The sequence below is a fragment of the Phascolarctos cinereus genome, unplaced genomic scaffold (assembly GCF_003287225.1).
Source record: "Phascolarctos cinereus isolate Bilbo 61053 unplaced genomic scaffold, phaCin_HiC Scaffold_4;HRSCAF=312, whole genome shotgun sequence".
NCBI lineage: Eukaryota > Metazoa > Chordata > Mammalia > Diprotodontia > Phascolarctidae > Phascolarctos > Phascolarctos cinereus.
Window position 1 is genome coordinate 83,240,532 of NW_027555847.1, and position 17,731 is coordinate 83,258,262.

The 17,731-nt window shown below is 44.2% G+C and overlaps 1 protein-coding gene across 1 annotated transcript in view; it reads right to left on the bottom strand.

The window, feature by feature from the left end:
* The window catches only part of DNAH1 (dynein axonemal heavy chain 1), a 160,759-nt gene that overhangs the window by 95,653 nt on the left and 47,375 nt on the right, over positions 1–17,731 (bottom strand). The window contains 8 exon segments of the mRNA XM_020971578.2: positions 3,021–3,233; positions 3,787–4,040; positions 5,471–5,669; positions 8,220–8,375; positions 9,219–9,360; positions 9,668–9,750; positions 11,051–11,170; positions 15,914–16,139. Coding sequence (XP_020827237.1) covers positions 3,021–3,233; positions 3,787–4,040; positions 5,471–5,669; positions 8,220–8,375; positions 9,219–9,360; positions 9,668–9,750; positions 11,051–11,170; positions 15,914–16,139 — 1,393 coding nt within the window.

Consider the following 17,731-nt stretch of genomic DNA (forward strand, 5'->3'; position numbering starts at 1 on the left):
TAACTCTTCTCAGCAATTCAATGATCCAAGACAATCCCAAAGGACTAATGATGAAGCATACTATCCACCTCCAAAGAAAGAACCGATATTGACTGAATACAGACTGAAGAATACTATTTTTCATTTTCTTTCTTTCACTCTTTTTCTTTTATTAGAATCTTCTTGTATAAAATGACTAATATGGAAATGTTTTACATAATTGTGCACGTATAACCTATATCTGATTGCTTGCCATTGGGGAGAGGGAAGGGGAGGGAGAGAGGGATAGAATTTGAGATTCAAAACTTAAAAAAACCCAAATGTTGAAAAAATTGTTTTAACATGTAATTGGGGAAAATAAAATATTATATATATAAAGCTCAGCTCAAAAAACATGACTTGTTGAGCAATGCTTGGGTTAAGGAAAAAAGACTGAACAGTAACAAATTATATAAAAATAAACAATATAAATGCAACATATTAAAATGTATGGAATCCAGTTAAGAATTAGATAGAAAATCAATAACAGTGAGAGACTTTACCACCACTCCCAAAAAAATATGATAAATCTACCTCAGAGGCACTTTAATATCGCTGAATAATGTTTACATCCCTGAATGAATACTAACAAGAAAAAGAGGAAAATTAATAAGTTAAATTTACAGTTAAAGAAATTAGAATATAAAAAAGCATCTCATTTCATCTGGATGCCTCTAGTACGGTTGATGGAGGAGGCAGAGACTGAAATGCTCTAGCCAAGAACAACTATGCTGCCCCAGGCTTCCAGCCCTGTACTTTGTTAATTTAGATTCTAAGATTCTACTTTAGTAAAGCACACAGTAATCTATATGACACACTATAGACACTATCAATTATATGTTGAGTGAGTCAACCTTTTGAGTCACATTAAATTGAGAAAAAGATGACAATTTCACTGAGACGGGGACCAAATCATGAGAGAGTTCTGAGTTATTATTAATATACCTAGACAGAACCCTGGACTGAGGCATGAAAAGGAAAACTTGGGCAATATAAGTCTCAAGCAGATGCTGTGTGTAGGTACAAAAGGTCTGAGGACTGAGCCACTAGGTCCCACTGGGGAAGTGAAATGATTAGAGTTGGTGCCATCTGGTAGCTTACCCAGATATGGCTACTCAAGGAGCTACTGGAGGAAGCTTCTGAGTGCTAATGAAAAAATCAAGTACTCCTGTAGATGTAAGCATGCCACCATATATGTCTGTATGTATACATGTATATGTATATGTATGCATGTATATGCATGCATGTTTATGTGTATATGTAGATACACAAACACGTCTAATATATCTATTGATCAATTCTACTTGATCGATCATTTTGATATACTGCTATGTTCCATTTCCCTAAATTTCATTTAATATTTTTGCATTGTTATTAATGATGTTGACCCATAGTTCTTTCTTTGATTTATCCTTGCTATTTGGATTCAGCATATATATCAAACTCAGAATGAACAAAATTCATAAGAAAGAATTAAAATAAGCCATTAAAAACTTCCACATAAAAAGGCACCGGGACCAGATGGACTCACAAGTAAATGTTATTAAGCATTAAAGGAACAAACAATCCTTAAACTATATTAGCTATTTCTGAAAATAGAGAGCATCTCTTCTAATTGATTTAACAAGGCAAATATAGTTCTGATTCAATACCATTAATAATGATACAGAAATATTGAATTAAATGCTAGGAAAGAATAAAGTAAGAAGAAGGCTTCTCTTGAGAAAGAGACAAGAGGAAGAGGAGATATGGGGGTGAGGGGCTTGAGGAAAGAACAGGTTTAGACCAGTTTCTGTGGCTAATTTATGTAAGATAGGAAGGGAATCAATCAGGGAAGAATAAAGCAAGGCACAGTAAAAATGAGTAAATCAGAATAATAAGCACAGGACACGACTATGTAAATAACAACCACAAAATTTAGAAAAATGTACCGGAGGAGACATCCCTTTTCACACGTGGCCAATGTGTTGATCTGTTTTTGCTTGGACATACTTATTCATTACAAGGGAGGGCTTTGATGGGGGGAAGGAGAGGTTAGTTGGAGATGCAAAAAAAAGGGCATCCATAAAATTAAAGATTAAATTTAAAAATACACAGACAGAAGCAAAAAAGTTCAGAAGTTATCAAAGATTTTGAACTGGAAGGAGCCATCGAGTCCAACCCCCTCATTGTACAGAAGAGGAAACTGAGGCTGAAAGAAGGTAGGTGACTTGCCCAGAGCCACACAGCACAGCCAGCACCTCAGAGGTGGAACCTGAATCGAGGACTTCCTGACTTTGAGGCTAGCTCTCTAGCTACTAGGCAACACTACCTTTACATGTTAATGATTACAAAGTTTATAATAATAATTTTTGAAGTGCTATAAAGTTGCTATTATTATTATTTGGCTCTCATTGAAGAAGGGAAAGGAAGGAAGGAAGGAAGGAAGGAAGGAAGGAAGGAAGGAAGGAAGGAAGGAAGGAAGGAAGGAAGGAAGGAAGGAAAGAAGGAAGGAAGGAAGGAAGGAAGGAAGGAAGGAAGGAAGGAAGGAAGGAAGGAAGGAAGGAAGGAAGGAAGGAAGGAAGGAAGGAAATTCTTTTTTAGCATCTATCGTGTGCCAAACACTTTATAAATATTATCCCTTTAAGTGCTATTATTATCCTTATTTTACAATTAAGAAAACTGAGGCAGACAGCAATCAAGTTACTTGCCCAGGGTCACACAGCTATTTAAGTGTCTGAGGCTGAATCTGAATTCAGTCTGTACCGGCTACAGCTCTATTCTCCATCACTGTACCAGTCAAAAAGAAGAAGAGTAAGGAGATGGAAGGTGGGGGTTTCCACCGAAAGAAGAGGCATGGGGGAAGCTAGGTGGTGCAGTGGATAGAGCACCGGCCCTGAAGTCAGGAGGACCTGAGTTCAAATCTGGTCTCAGGCTTACTAGCTGTGTGACCCTGGGCAAGTCACTTAATCCCAATTGCTTAAAAAAAAAAAAGAGGTTGGGAGGGGTTCGACATTACCTACCTGGGTTAGTCTCAGCTTGGTCTCCCAGGTGCTGATTCTATGCTCAAACAGTTTCTTATATGGTGAGAAAGACATGCTCTGGGTCATGACTATGTGGTCATCAAGTAGCTGAGAAGCCTCATCAGGACTCTTCAGAATAAATGTTTCTGTTTTTTTGTATGGCAGTACATTAAACAGAATGGACACCCACTCCTTCTCCATTTTATCCAGTGCCTGCAAGTGGAAAGGCATTAACTGAGTGGATGCTACTATGAGAAAGACGCAGACGTTATCACACATGGAATACCTCTGTCACAGACACAAGCTCCTTTGTGTGTGCCTTCAGGCGTAGCTGTTCTGGTTCTAGGCATGGGTCCCCAGTCCAAGGAGAAGAGCCCTTTACTACGAGAGGCAGCACCCCAAACAATAGCTTTCACACAGGATCAGGCCCTGAGAGTCTCAACTCATTTGATGAATTTTCACATCATAGTGGTTGTAACCTCCTCCTGACCCCTCGGCTACAAAACTGAGATACTTCCTCAGAGCTGGCAGGTCCCTTTACAGGTCACCTCATCTAAGCTGCTGCTCAGGGCAAGACTCCCCCGCCGAGTGGCCAGCCTGTCCGCTGCCTGAGTACTCCAGGGACGGAGCTTGCTTCCTCCTGAATCAGACGGCTCGGATCATCAGGAAGGCTTTCCCGACACTGAGCGCCCGGCTCTCGCCGGCCTGGTCACCCGTAAGCACAGGCGATGGTGCCCAGGCGCCAGCACGAGGCCTGTCTCCGTACCTGCTCGATGGCGTACTCTTTGCCAGCCACCTCCGCGACTTTGCCGATGGCCTCGATGTGATCTTGTAGATTCATCTCCAGACACTGAGAGAAGGTGAGGTTGGCCTTGGGCTTGATGTTGATGTTGATCTCCTCAGAGAGCATCTCCCAGTGCCGGTTCCGCATGCCAGGGTTCCGCAGGCCCTGGATCAGCGGGATGTAGGGCTTGAAAGCCTCAATTCTGTTCCGGATGTCTACGGCTACGTCCTGGCAGGCTGCAGTGAGAGATGAGACTGGGTGAGGGTAGGAGAAAGGGCAAGGCCCTGGGTGTGATAGTCCTGCCTGCCACACTGCTGCCCATCTGGGGGCTCGCTCCCTCCTCCGCCTAAGTCACAAAAAGAGGCTGCTGGCCAAGGCATGTTTTCCTAGGGATCCTCAGCAGAGGTTCTGATGAGCCCTCTTAATCAGCTTCTCCCTGAGAGGAAGACTGATCTGTCCCTAAAAGATTGCCCAGGTCTGCCCTTGGCCACGGGAGGCCAGCAGGAACTTCTCCATGAAAGGATGTGGAGATCTCTGGAGGGATAGATTCCAACTTAAGCAGGAGGCAACATCTCAGATGTCATCTGGGACTCAGTGTGCAATACTACAACCACCAGCATTTCAGGGACCCAGCCCTGACAAGCTATCTTGCATCTCCTCTGTATCTCTTGGATATGCCAAGCTATTCACATGTGATTTCCCTCGTTAGAATGTGAGCATCTTGAGGGCAGGGGCTGTTTTCACCTTTCTGTGCACCCCTAGTGCTTAACACTGTCCTTCACACAAAGTAAATATTTACTTAACAAATACCTTTCGATCAATCAATTAAAATGTAGTAAGCACCAGAAGGCTTTCAATGCCAATTTCAACTTTGTTGTTAGGCCACTTGGGGAACACCAAAAGCAAGAGAATGAAATGGTGGCACCTGTGCATTAGGAGGATTATTATAGCAGCCATGCAAAGGATGGATGGTGGAGAGGAGAGACAGGAAGCAGAGACGTCAGTCAAGAGGCTATTCTAATACCCAAGGGAAGAAATGAGAACCTCTATGAGCATGGGCGCTGCAGGAATAGAGAGAAAAGGAAAATTCTAGATACATGGAGCTAGCATCAACAGGGCTGTGCATGTGTGGGGCAGTTAATGAGGAGCTAAGAGTCAGAGATGACACCAACCTTTCTCATCTGGGCGAACGGGAAAGAAGTGGTACCACTAACAGACACAGTTTCACTGGGACAGGGGCTTTAAGGATCCGTGATTCTAGAAACATGGGACCTCAGAGCTGGAAGGGACCAACCTTCCCACACAGTGTAGTCAGGGAGACCTGAACTAGCTATGCGACCCTGGGCAAGTCTTTTGACCTCTGTTTGCCTCAGTTTCCTTATCTGTAAAGTGGGGATAATAACAACACCTACCTCCCAGGGCTGTTGTGAGGATCAATGTAGTACAGTGCCTGGCACATACCTATTAAATGTTAGTTATTATTATTATTATTGATAGGGCTGGGACCCAAATTCAGCTCTCGTGACTTCCACATTCAGGATTCTGCCCACTGGTCCTACCTTCTGCCCCTGCTGCCAAGCAGATCAAGCCTGGTACTCCACTATTTTCCTTCAGGTATCTAAAGACAAGGATTGTGTGTGTCCGAAGTCTTGCGCCCAAGGATTACCTGGGACATCTCTGAACTGCTTCACACACTTGTGCATTGTCTTGAAGGCCTCAATCACATTCTTTTCCAGCTGCTCGGCATCGATGGAAGTCAGAGGGTCATGCATCCAGCTTTCTGAACAACGTAACCAGTCAGAAGCTGTGGTCCACAGGTCATAGTACGGCTGGAAATCCTTGATCATCTTGTAAAGCTTCTCGTACTGTAAAGGAGAGCGGAGAGTACACTCTCAAGGGCCCACTTCTCATCTTAACAGCTGGCAGGGGCTCATTCTGCAGAGAAAGCCCACCAAGTCTCTCTGCTCAGCCCAGGCAGGGCTCTGGGACTTCTGACTGCTTCGGCCAGATGACCGAGAATCGTGGACCACCGTCACTTCCTGTTTTCACCCCTCTGCTGTAAGGACACGTACAGGTTGCCCCACCTGACCCTGCCTAGCAGTCGGCAGCCCACCACAGGAAGCCCTGGGACCATATGACCTATTTGGGGAAGGTGAGCAAATAACTGGAATGTATGTCATTCTTTACATAGCACAGACCCTACGAAGACTCCAGAAGGAGGAGGAAGAAACCCCTGTTGGGGAAGGGGGAGGGGAGGCTGTAATAATATTGCCTTTTCCCAATCCTTATCCTTTTTTATCTCTGCAGCCTCTGAGGCTGCTGATCACTTTCTTCTCCTTGATATCTCTGGGTTTTAAGGACACTGCTTATGCTGGTTCTTCTACCTCTTGGGATGCTTGATCCTTCTCAGTCTCCATCCATGCCATGCCTGCTAACCACAAGTGTTTCCCAAGGCTCTATCCTGGACCTTCTTCTCTTCTCCCTCAGCACTTTTTTGTTGGTGATCTCATTAGTCCCCAAGGACTGATGTTATCAGATGTCAGTTATCATCTCTATATCCACATGATTCTGAGATCATCCCATCCCAGTCTCTCTCCTGAGCTCCACTCTTGCATCTCCAACTGTCTGTAGGACATCTTGAACTCTTATGTCCTGTAGATATCTTAAACCCAACAAGTCCAGAACTGAACTCATTATTTTACCCCCCAAATCCTCCCCTCTTCCCAACTTCCATATTACTGTCAAGGGCATCAGCACCCTCCCAGGCACCCAGGCCCAAGACCTAGCTGTCATTCTCGACAGTCTCCTCACTCTCTCCCACATCCAATCACTTGTCAGAGACCAAAGACTCTGCCTTTTTATGTCCTCACCTCCTTCAGTCCTCTGACACTGATAATACCCTGGTATAGCTCCTCATCTGGTCACAGGTGATTACTGCAATGGCACACTGGTTCACTTCTTTGCCTCAAGTCTCTCCCCACTCCAGTCCCTTCTTTGCTCAGCTATCAAACTGATCTTCCTAAAGCACAGTTCTGACTATATCACCCCTCTCTTCAACAGACTCCAGCGGCTCCTGTCCCCTCTAGCATCAACCATAAAATCCTCTGTTTGGCTTTTAAAGCCCTTCACAACCTGACGCCTCCCCACCTTCCCATTCTTTTTCTGCCTCACTCCTCTCCATGGAGTCTGCTTACTCTTATCCTCCTTAAGCTCAGTGCTTTCCCTCTGACATTCTACCATTTTATCCAGCCTCCATCTTGTTTGTAGATAGCTGTTTACATATCGTTTCCCCCATTAGACTGTGCACTCCTTGAAAGCAGGGTCTGTTTTTTCCCTCCCTTTGTATCCCCAGCACTTAGCACAGTGCCCAGCACATAGTAGGTGCTTAAGAACCGTTTGTCGGCTGACTGGTTGCTTCTCACACTCAACAGTGTCTCCCACCTCTGTGTCTTTGCCTCGGCTGTCTCCCATGCCTGGAATGCAATGCCAACGCTTAGACCCTGCTACTTCCTTCAAAACTCTGTCCAGCCAACTCTTTCTATGTGAAACTTTTTCTAATTTCCCAGTTATCTTGTGCTCCCTCTGCACATACTTATTTATATACATGTTATCTATCTCACAGGATGAAAGTTCTTGAGGACAAGAATGGTTTCATCTTTATTTCTGAATCTCTAGCACAACACACACTACGGAGCCTGGACAATAGCAGGTGTTTCACAAATGCCTGTTGGCTGACTGACTAACTGTTTCACTCCCATAGTCCCCCACCTCTACAAAGAATGAAGGGAGGTACAATCCCACAGCTCTTCTATGTGGCCAGACTCAGTCATTATAATTACAAAAGCATTCAGATTCAACTTTTAACATTTTATAACATTTTATATTGCACAGTATTACATCTACAAATGAGGTAGTATTGTAATTTTTAATATGCAGGCGTATCTAGTCCTGAGCATGAACTATTCCGCTAATGAGATCATCTGCATTCCATTAAAGAGTGTTTGTGATTTTATCTATACGAGTCTTGATGATGCCTTGGTAGACTGGCTCCCAGATATTTTTTACACGTACCCCAAGGAGGTCAAAGATAGATTTTATATAAACTGATGCAAAATGAAGCAAGTAAAATCAGGAAAATAATACATACAATGACTATGACAATGTAAATGGAAAGAATGGAAAAAAAAGGAAAAAAACTGAAACTCTCCATTAATTTATAAACCATTCCTATGATAGGAACATAGCACAGATGGGAACATGGGATGTCTCATAAAGTAGGTTAGGAGAAAATAGTATTTTGAGCCCATAGCGCCATCCTTAATCAAAGAGAATACGCATTTAGTAAAGGGCATCTTGCACGGAGAAGGGTAGAGAAAGGGAGATGAGATGAGCAGTAGGAAGGAGGGGAGACCTACATTGTTGATGGGCATCCCAAAAATCCGCTCTCGATTATTATAGAGCATGGCCAACTGCTGGCACTCCTTCAGCTGCTTCTTGACCCTCCTCACTTCATTGGCTATCTCATGAGCACGTGCAATTTCTGTGTAAATGGAAAATCCAGCCACCACCAACTAAGGGGAAAAGGACACCAACGGTAAGCAGAGCTTACTAAGCCATAGGAGGTCCTAGAATTTCAAAGTCACAAGGGACCATCTAGTCCAATCCATACCCAAAAAGGAATTCTTACTACAACACACCCAACGAATGGGCATCCTGCATTTGCCTAACGACTCACGGCTCCCAGGGTAGGCCATTCCATTTGGGGAAATTCTGTCAGGAAGTTTTTCATTGAATCTATCCTAGAAGCTGCCTCTCCTCGACTTCCCCCCATTTCTCCTTGCTCTACCCCTGAACAAGTCAATCCCTCTTCCATATGAAAATCTTTAAAGTACTTAAAGCCAGCTCTCCTGTTGGTCTAAATCTTGCCTTCTCCAAGCTAAATACCACAAGTTCTTTCAAGTGACCCTGACATGGCATTCTGGTAACCCTCCTCTGGTTGATCAAATCCTTTCCCAGGATTTCCCAAATCTCAGATCCTCAATCAATGGAGCTAACTTTCTGTCTATGGACATGTCTGGGCAGTGGCAGTGGTCCATAGACCTGGCTGGGCCTGAAGGTCTCTTAGTACACCACTCCCAAAAACTGTAGCCCCCTACAATTTGCTGGGGGAGCAGGAGGCAAATGTTTTCATGATATCATGGAAGGTGTGGGTATATCTCTACATGACAGTATGTACCCAAGATGCATGGATAACCCATCCCCAGCTGTAAGGAACTTCTTCTCTGGTCCAAAGTAATTCTAAACATATTGGTGCCACCTGGATGGAGCCGGCAGCTATCCCTGCGTGGGTGCAGGAATTTCAGGGCCAAAGAGGGGGCATAGGACAGGGGGCATCTGGAATCCCACAGGAGCACCTGAAGACCATCCAGCTTCTCCAAAAAGTTGTTCTGATCCATAAGCTGAATCTTGTGGAACTTCTCTTCTTCCTCCCGGTGCATTTCCCGAATTAAGTCAATCTGCCCAAGGATCTTGTGGGGCCAGTTACTTGCTGCCCATCTGAAATGAGAAGCAGGGTGAAATAGAAATCCAGATTCCAGGGGGCCCAAAGGAAAATGCAGGGGAAGCAACAGAAAGAGCCCGGATTTGGAGTCAAAAATAGACCTGGGTTTAAATCCCAGCTTTGTCACTGAAAAGCAGTGAGACCTTGGTTAAGTCATTTAATGTCTTTGGGCCTCAATTTCTCATCTAAAGTAGGAAGAAGAGATGGGTCTAAAGCATCCAAGGGGCCTTCAAGCTCTAAATCCTAAGAACCTACAGTAAGGGGGAAGGTGAGAGCAGAGGTGGGCTCTAAGCCTTCACTTACTTGTCATTGAAATCATCTGTAGTAAGATTATAAAAGAAGTCCTCCATGACCTGGTAATCATACATGACTTTCACTATCCTTTCCTGCAGAGACAGACAAGAACATGGATTCCACTGGCTTAAGCCACTCTTAGAACCAAAGTCCCCACTTCTAAGAAACACTCACCCAGACTTAAGGGACAGGCAAAGAGCTGTGGGCAGCAGCTCCCCAAAGAGGGTTCTGCCTCTGTCCACAACCTGGACAAGCACGTCCAAAGGCAGAGACGTGAAAGGACTGTCTCAAGAGAAATGGGCGTAGGGTAGCTGGAAGAGCCTGTTGCTTTACAGACTAAAAGCTGGCAACATGGTCAGTGTTTCTCAGAACAAATGAATAAGCCTAGTGCCTGAAGGAAATTTTGGGGAAGAATGCATCTGTGGGGATGACTATAACTTTCGGTGGTTCTATAGGAGTATTTACCCATATTCTAAAAGGCAAGGGATGGAGTAGCAGCCCGAGGCCAAACTCTTCCCATGTGATTAAGAGCTACGCCACAAGAGGGCGCTTTGAGCAAAAGGATGACCCTCCAGGTAACAACAGGAGAGAGGAGGCTCCATGCACTCTATTTCTCCACACACAGTGGTACACGACATGGTAGGTCCCACAAGAGAAAGTGCTGCGTCCAGAGAAGAGAGTCTTTGGTTCAAGCCCCAGCTAAGTGACCTTGTACGAGTTACTGCCTATCTGAGGTTCAGTTTCCTTCTATGTAAAATGGAGGTGATAACCACGACATCCGCTCTATTGAGGTCTACTGAGGAAAGCACTTTGCAAACTTTAAAACACAATAGAAATGGAAGGAGTTTTTAAATTATGATGACCACACACACGCTCACAAGTAGAGTCAGAGGTAGCTCTGGCCATCTAATGCTAAAACAGTCCTTAGACGCATTTACGTAGAACTGTTGGCTCATAGATGGCTGCACCATATTCAGAGCAAAGAGGCAAGGGATCTGCTCCTGCACGAAGATCTTCCCCCCTCCCAGAAGATCCACAGTCGTCAGAAGGAGCGTGACCTTTGGAAGTGGGAAGGGAAGCTGCTAGGACTTCTCTGTAGTCCCTTCCTGCCCTCCGGCAGCATCCCCAGAGCCCTGGAATACTCAGGTCGCTAGGCTCGGATACGTGTAGCTCATTCCATTTCTTGGGACCTAAGACATTGTTCAGGTTTACAGTCAAATTTGAGTTTAGAGATGGAATTTTGGGGACAGAGTAACCTGAAAACAAACATCAGGCCACTCTTGGCCAAGTTTCCGCCTTCAAAGGCCCATCCATAACTGTGTCCAATCCCATGACATACAGCCCCTCTGATATCCCAGTACCCCTCTGTTGGCCCAGGGATTGGGTCAGTACCTCCAGCCCCGACAGCATTTCAGGGATGCCCTTCATCCATTCCCGGAGCTCTGCCAACTCCTCAATGCTGTTGGGCTTCTCGTAAATCTTCCGGCTAATGGACCGGAACTCTTCACAAATCTGCAGGAGGGGGAAGCCAAGGCAGATCTCAGGCTCATTACTCTCTAATGTGCCTAATGCTATTATGTCCAGATGCCAGCCCCCAGTCAGAGAGCTATCCTCCCCCTCCTCCATACTTCCTCCAGGGGACTTCTTCCCAGCTTGTAGGTTACAGGACTTCCCTCCTTTCTTTTGAGCTAATGAAGGAAGTTATTTTAATCTTATAGAGCCTTTGGGCTTTGAAATTGTCCATTACACCCTGCAGTCACATCCTTTAACCACCAGCCTTCCTTCTATGCTCTCTGAACAACTTAATTCCTCTCTGGGAATTAAGTAAATGCAAATTAATAAGGGATCTATAAATCCCCACAAACAGTCAATTAGGGGCAGCTAGGTGACAGTGGATAGAGCACTAGCCCTGGAGTCAGGAGGACCTGAGTTCAAATCTGGTCTCAGACCAGACACTTGACACTTACTAGCTGTGTGACCCTGGCCAAGTCACTTAACCCCAATGCCTCACCAAACATAAATAAATAAAACAGTCAGTTAGTAAAGTGTGCAGGGTTAGATCATCAAAACATCTAGGGAAGGATGTGGTCTTTCCCATTTGGGGGGCTTTAAATACAGTCTTCAGTAGATTAAGCCCACCCCTACACCCTAACCTACTGGATACTACTAGGTAGTAGATGAAAAATTGTTTGTTGGAGGAATGAGTGAATGAGAGAGTGCCCACTGGTCTGTACCATTTTAAGTGGAGTCCTGCCTACAGTTAGGATTCCTAATCCTGGCTTAGCCAGGTGCCAGGTGAAGTTGAGTAAGCCCCTTTTCCATTTGAACCTGTTTCTTCATTTTGACTAGATTGGTTCCAAGATCCTCTCCAGATATGAAACACAATGTTATATACTCTAAAAGTCCTTTCAGCTTTCACATTTCAGGATTCCATAATTCTATTCAGTATCCCTGCAACCTAAGGAAAATGGGAGGGAAGCCTCAAGAACATACTGGGTGGACTTCCTGTGGCAAGTTTAATTGGAGAACATGGATTAAGGTCCAGATACCATAGCATAAGCATGAAAGGGTTTCGATCTACATCATTGGAATGAATATTAAATTAATGAGAACTCAGATCCATCTGAAAACCCAAATATGGCAAGATGACTTTTTCAAAGTCTTTTCCAGCCTTCTTGACCTACCTAGGATGCCAAAATTAACTGAAGACTCCTTTCAGGTTCTTATGCCTAAATCTGCCCAAACATTTGTCAGGACCCTTGGAATATCCCTAATGGTTCAGGTGTTCCCATCCCTGTTCTGGGTTACTCCAGAAACAATTCTTCATGATAAAGAATACTGAGGACAATATAAAGGATTAGGCGTTTAAAAACCAACATTATGGAAAAGAGATGAAATCAAGGAAAAGACCACACTTGAGATGACTTTTTTTTTTTTGGTCCAGACTTGAAGTTTCATCAGAGGAAGAAGCTTCTTGCTAAGGAAACTCCCTCTACCAATACAGATTTGCAACTATTCTGTAATCTATGGCTTCAGCCAGTTGCCTGAGTTGGCTTTGAGAGACTGGGTGACTTGTCCAGGGGTCCCCCAGCTATGATGAGCCTGAGACAGTACTTGAACTCATCTTTAGAACTCTACTCACTACAAGACTCGATCTTTCAGGGTAGTTGAGAAAGTGTTAGCATCAGACGTCAGACAGAAGGCAAACCTACATAACTCTTATTTTCCTTTTGTTTTCTCTGCCATGGAGAATAATTGTTGTACTGGAAAGGACAAACAAAAAAAGCTTACAGGAAGAAGAAATCCAAGAGAAGTAGGGAGGTAATAAGAGAACACTTAGCTATTCTTGAGAATGAACAGGTGTGGAACAGCTAGGTGGCTCAATGGATAGAGCATCAGCCCTGGAGTCAGGAGGACCTGAGTTCAAATCTGGCCTAAGACACTTAACACTTACTAGCTGTGTGACCCTGGGCAAGTCACTTAACCCCAATTGCCTCACCAAAAAAAAGAGAGAGAGAGAGAGAAGGAGAAAATGAATAGGTGCTCCATTGTAACTTTGCAACCTCAAGAGGAAGGGAGGAGAGCCTCCAAAACATGGAACAGGCTCCCCATGGCAAGCTATGCTCCAGGTAGTCAAAGAAATGTTAGGTGTGACTGTGAAGCCCCAATCAATGATCTTTAAAAGAACCTGGAAGACAAGAGAGATACCACAGGACTAGAAAGGGACAAACATTCTAATTTTTTTTTTAAGGGAAGAAAGCAGACTCTGTAGGCTAGTGAATTTGACTCCAGTTGTAGAAGAAATACTAGAACATACATTACAGGGCTAGAGGATGAACATCTAGAAAAATGTTCTGAAAAAATAGAAATATTCAGCTGGAGCTCCTTCTCCTCTTTCTGTCTCAAAATCCCTGTAATTTCATCCCCCATTCTCTCTTCCTCAACTCCAATCTCTGAGGAAGAAATGACCCTTGTTTCCAGGGCTAACCCCTCTATGTATATCTTTTATCCCATTCCTCCTTTCCCTCCATCTCCAACAGACTGCCTCATAATCGCCTCCCTACCTCCATCATCATCATCATCATCATCATCGTCATCTATTTATAGAGCACTTTAAGGTTTGCAAAGCACTTTATAAATATTATCTCATATGACCCTCACAACAAACCTGGGACGTAGATGCTATTATGATCCTCATTTTAAAGATGAGAAAATTGAGGCAAACAGAGTTTAAGCGATTTGCCCATGGTCACATAGCAATTAAGAGTCTGAGGTTGGATTTGAACTCAGGTCTTCCTGCCTCTAGGTCTAGTGCTCTAATACTGTGTCACCTAGCTGCCATCTCTCTGTCTCTATCTCTCTCAAACCTCCCCTATTTCTCTCCATTTACTACTCCATTCACTACTACCTACAAACATACTTTAATCTCTCCTATCCTTAAACAACAACAACACTGAAATAGACTCCTAAATCATCTCCTTGCCTCCAGTCTCCCCACTTCCATCCATCCTCCATGCAGCTGCTCAAGTGATTTTCTTTAAGTACAGGTCTGACCCTACTCAACAAACCCCAATGATCCTATATTGCCTCTCGGATCAAATGCAAACACCTTTGTCTGGCTTTTAAAGCCCATCATATCCTGGCCCCAATCCACCTTTCCAACTTTTTCCTATGATACTTTATCACACTCTACGGTTCAGCCACAGTGGCTTTTGTGTTGTTTCTAATACATGATACTTCATCTCCCATCTTGTGCCTCTTTACAGAAGCCTTTCCTGATTCCCTGTCAGGACTCTCCCTCAAAAATATTACCATCTATTTATTGCATATAGATTTATCTCATATCTCCTTATACAGCTTATATGTTATCACCCTAATAGACCAATAGCCTTTTTTGTCTTTGTATTCCCCAGAACCTAGCACAGCATCAGGCAGAGGTGCCATATTGACTTTGTAATCCCCAAATCAATTAATTAATAAGCAAAATGTTTGCTCTACACGAATCGACAAGCACTTAGTAATTGGCTATTTTGTGCCAGGCACTATGCCAGGTGCTAGAGATACAAACAAGGACAAGAAGGAAATAATCCATGCCCTCAAGAAGCTTACATTCTGATGGGAGCAATGACATGTATACATATGGACATATACGAACACATACCAAATGCAGACAGGTAGCCTTGGGGTAAGGGGACACTGAATCAAGGTCTTGAAGGAGACCAGAGGTTCTGAGAGGAGGAGGTAAGAAAGGAGCATGGTCCAGGCATGAAGGACAGCTAGAGCAAAGGTAAAGAGGCAGCGGGTGGGAAGGCCATGAGTGAGAAGGCCAGTTTGGATGGAAGGTGGAACGTAAGGGTGGCAGTAATTTATCCTAGGAGTCAGAAGGAAGGATAGGGCCAATCTGTGAACTTCTTTCAGTGCCCAACAAAGGAATTTATATTTGACCCTAGAGCCAATGGGGAGCACCTGGAGGGTGTTCAATGAGTAGAGGAGTGACAGGGCTGAGTAGAGGAGCTGAGGATGCTGAGCCTGAAGAAGAGAGGCTATAGGGGCCTGGGACAGCTGACTTCAAAGGTGTGAGATACTGTCATGTGAAGAGGGATTCTGCTTGCGCTGCCTGGGCCTAATGGGCAAATTACAGAAAGGTACATCTAGGGAAATTTTTCTAAACATTTTCTGAACTGCCTTGGGAGGTAGGGGCTCCCCCTCATTAGAGATGGTCAGGCTAATGCTGGGGGTGGGGAAGGTGGAATCTTTGCTCATGTCTGAGTGGGGCTAAAAGATCCAAAGTCAGAAGATCATTGGATCACCATTCCAGAGCCTCCCCTTCCAGATCTGAGATTCTGTGTTCCATCGATCACCATTCTAGAGCCTCCCCTTCCAGATCTGAGATTCATGTTCTATCAGTTCACCATTCTAGAGCCGCCCCTTCCAGATCTGAGATTCCATGTTCTATCAGTTCACCATTCTAGAGCCTCCCCTTCCAGATCTGAGATTCTGTGTTCCATTGATCACCATTCTAGAGCCTCCCCTTCCAGATCTGAGATTCCATGTTATATCAGTTCACCATTCTAGAGCCACCCCCTCCAGGATCTAAGATCTGGTGTTCCTACAGCTCTCTATCTTAACAGGCATTGGACCAATAGCCTCCAACATAGAGAAAGATATCCACCTATCTCCTAAAACAGTGCTATGGTGGTGGGATAAATAAGGTGGTGGAACTGGAGGGAGGGAGGAAGGTAATTTTAAACTCACACTGTCCACTTCCTGGTGCAGGTTCTTTGCCAGGATGTCCAGCATGGAGGTGGCCAAGGCTTTGCATTTCTTGGAGAGGTTCTGCTTTGTATTTTCCACATTGACGAAAAAGGGGCCAATGATGATGTTGCTAGGCAAAGAGTTATCCAGGATCTCCTTTTCCTGAAGGTAGCTCATCACTGCTTCCCTCACTTGAGCAGCAGGAGGGCACACTTTGTCATACTCGCTGGGCACATGTACCATCACAGTCATTCAGTTACTCATTCTACAAACATTGGTAAACACCTACTCTATGCAGAGCACTGCGCTGGGCAAGCTCAGCCAAGACACAGTGTCTAGCGTTGTTGAGCTTACAGCCTAGTTAGAGGCAGTGGGGTTAAAATGTAAACACACATATCTATAATAGACAGTATTACCCAGTAAGCTCATTAAACAGGTGAAAAAACAAAGTGCTACTAAAGCAATGAAACAAATTGAGAACTAGAAAGGACCTTCAGAGATCATCTCTGCCCCCGATTTTATAGAGGAGAAATACAGTGGCTGACAAAGTTATAAAAGCAGGGAGCAGCAAAGTCATCCAAGGCTTTGCATATGACAGGCACTTGCTGCTTGCAAGCTGGATTATTCAAGGTCCACGTCCAGGTCCTGTAACTCCAAATCCAATTTTCTTTCCCCAAAGCAGGGACAGGGAGCCTGCAGCCTCAAGGCCACATGCGGCTCTCTAGGTCCTCAAGCGCAGGGCCCTTTGATTGAATCCAGCCTTCACAGAACAAATCCCCTTGATAAAGGATTTGTTTTGTAAAACTTGGACTCAGTCAAAAGGCCGCACCCAAGGACCTAGAAGGCACTAGGTGTCCTGTATATACCTGTGCCCATGTCAAGGGGGACAAGGGCTAGCTCCATCAAATTCATTAATAAGTTTGGTGAGGGTGACAAATTTGTCCCTTCAGCTGGTCTCCAATCACTGTCATGAAACAGGAATGGAGGACAGTGGACAGAGAACAAGATTTGGAGTCCAAGGACCTAGGTTTGAATCCCTGCTGTACCATTTAATGACTCACCTAAATGACCAGAGACAAGGCACCTCCTCTCTTTGGTCCTCAGTTTCCTCATCTCAAAAATCAAGGGCTTGAATTTGGAACTCTGCCCAAAGGGCAATCAAGCTGTGCACACCCTTTGACCCAGCAGTAGCACTTCTAGGGCTGTATCCCAGAGAGATCATACAAATGGGAAAAGGACCCACTGTACAAAAATATTGATAGCAGCTCTTTTTGTGGTGGCAAAGAATTGGAAACTGAGGGGATGCCCATAAGTTGGGGAATGGCTGAACAAGTTGTGGTATATGAATGTAATGGAATACTATTGTGCTGTAAGAAATGGTGAGCAGGCAGATTTTAGAAAAACCTGGAAAGACTTATATGAACTGATGCTGAGTGAAGTGAGCAGCACCAGACAACACTGTACACAGTAACAGCAACAATGTACAATGATCAACTATGATTGACTTGGCTCTTCTCAGCAATACAGTGATCCAAGACAGTTCCAAAAGACTCACGACAGAAAATGCTATCCACATCCAGAGAAAGAATATGGAGTCTGAATGCAGATCGAAGCATGCTATTTTCACCTTTTTTTGTTTTGTTTTGTTTTCCTTTTGTTCTGTTTCTTCTTTTACATGACTAATGTGGAAATATGTTTACAGGATTGCACACGTAGGGAGGGAGAAAAAATTTGGAACTTGAAATCTTATAAAAAATTAACGTTGAAAACTATCTTTACATGTAATTGAAAAAAATAAAATATTATTTTTTTTAAAAA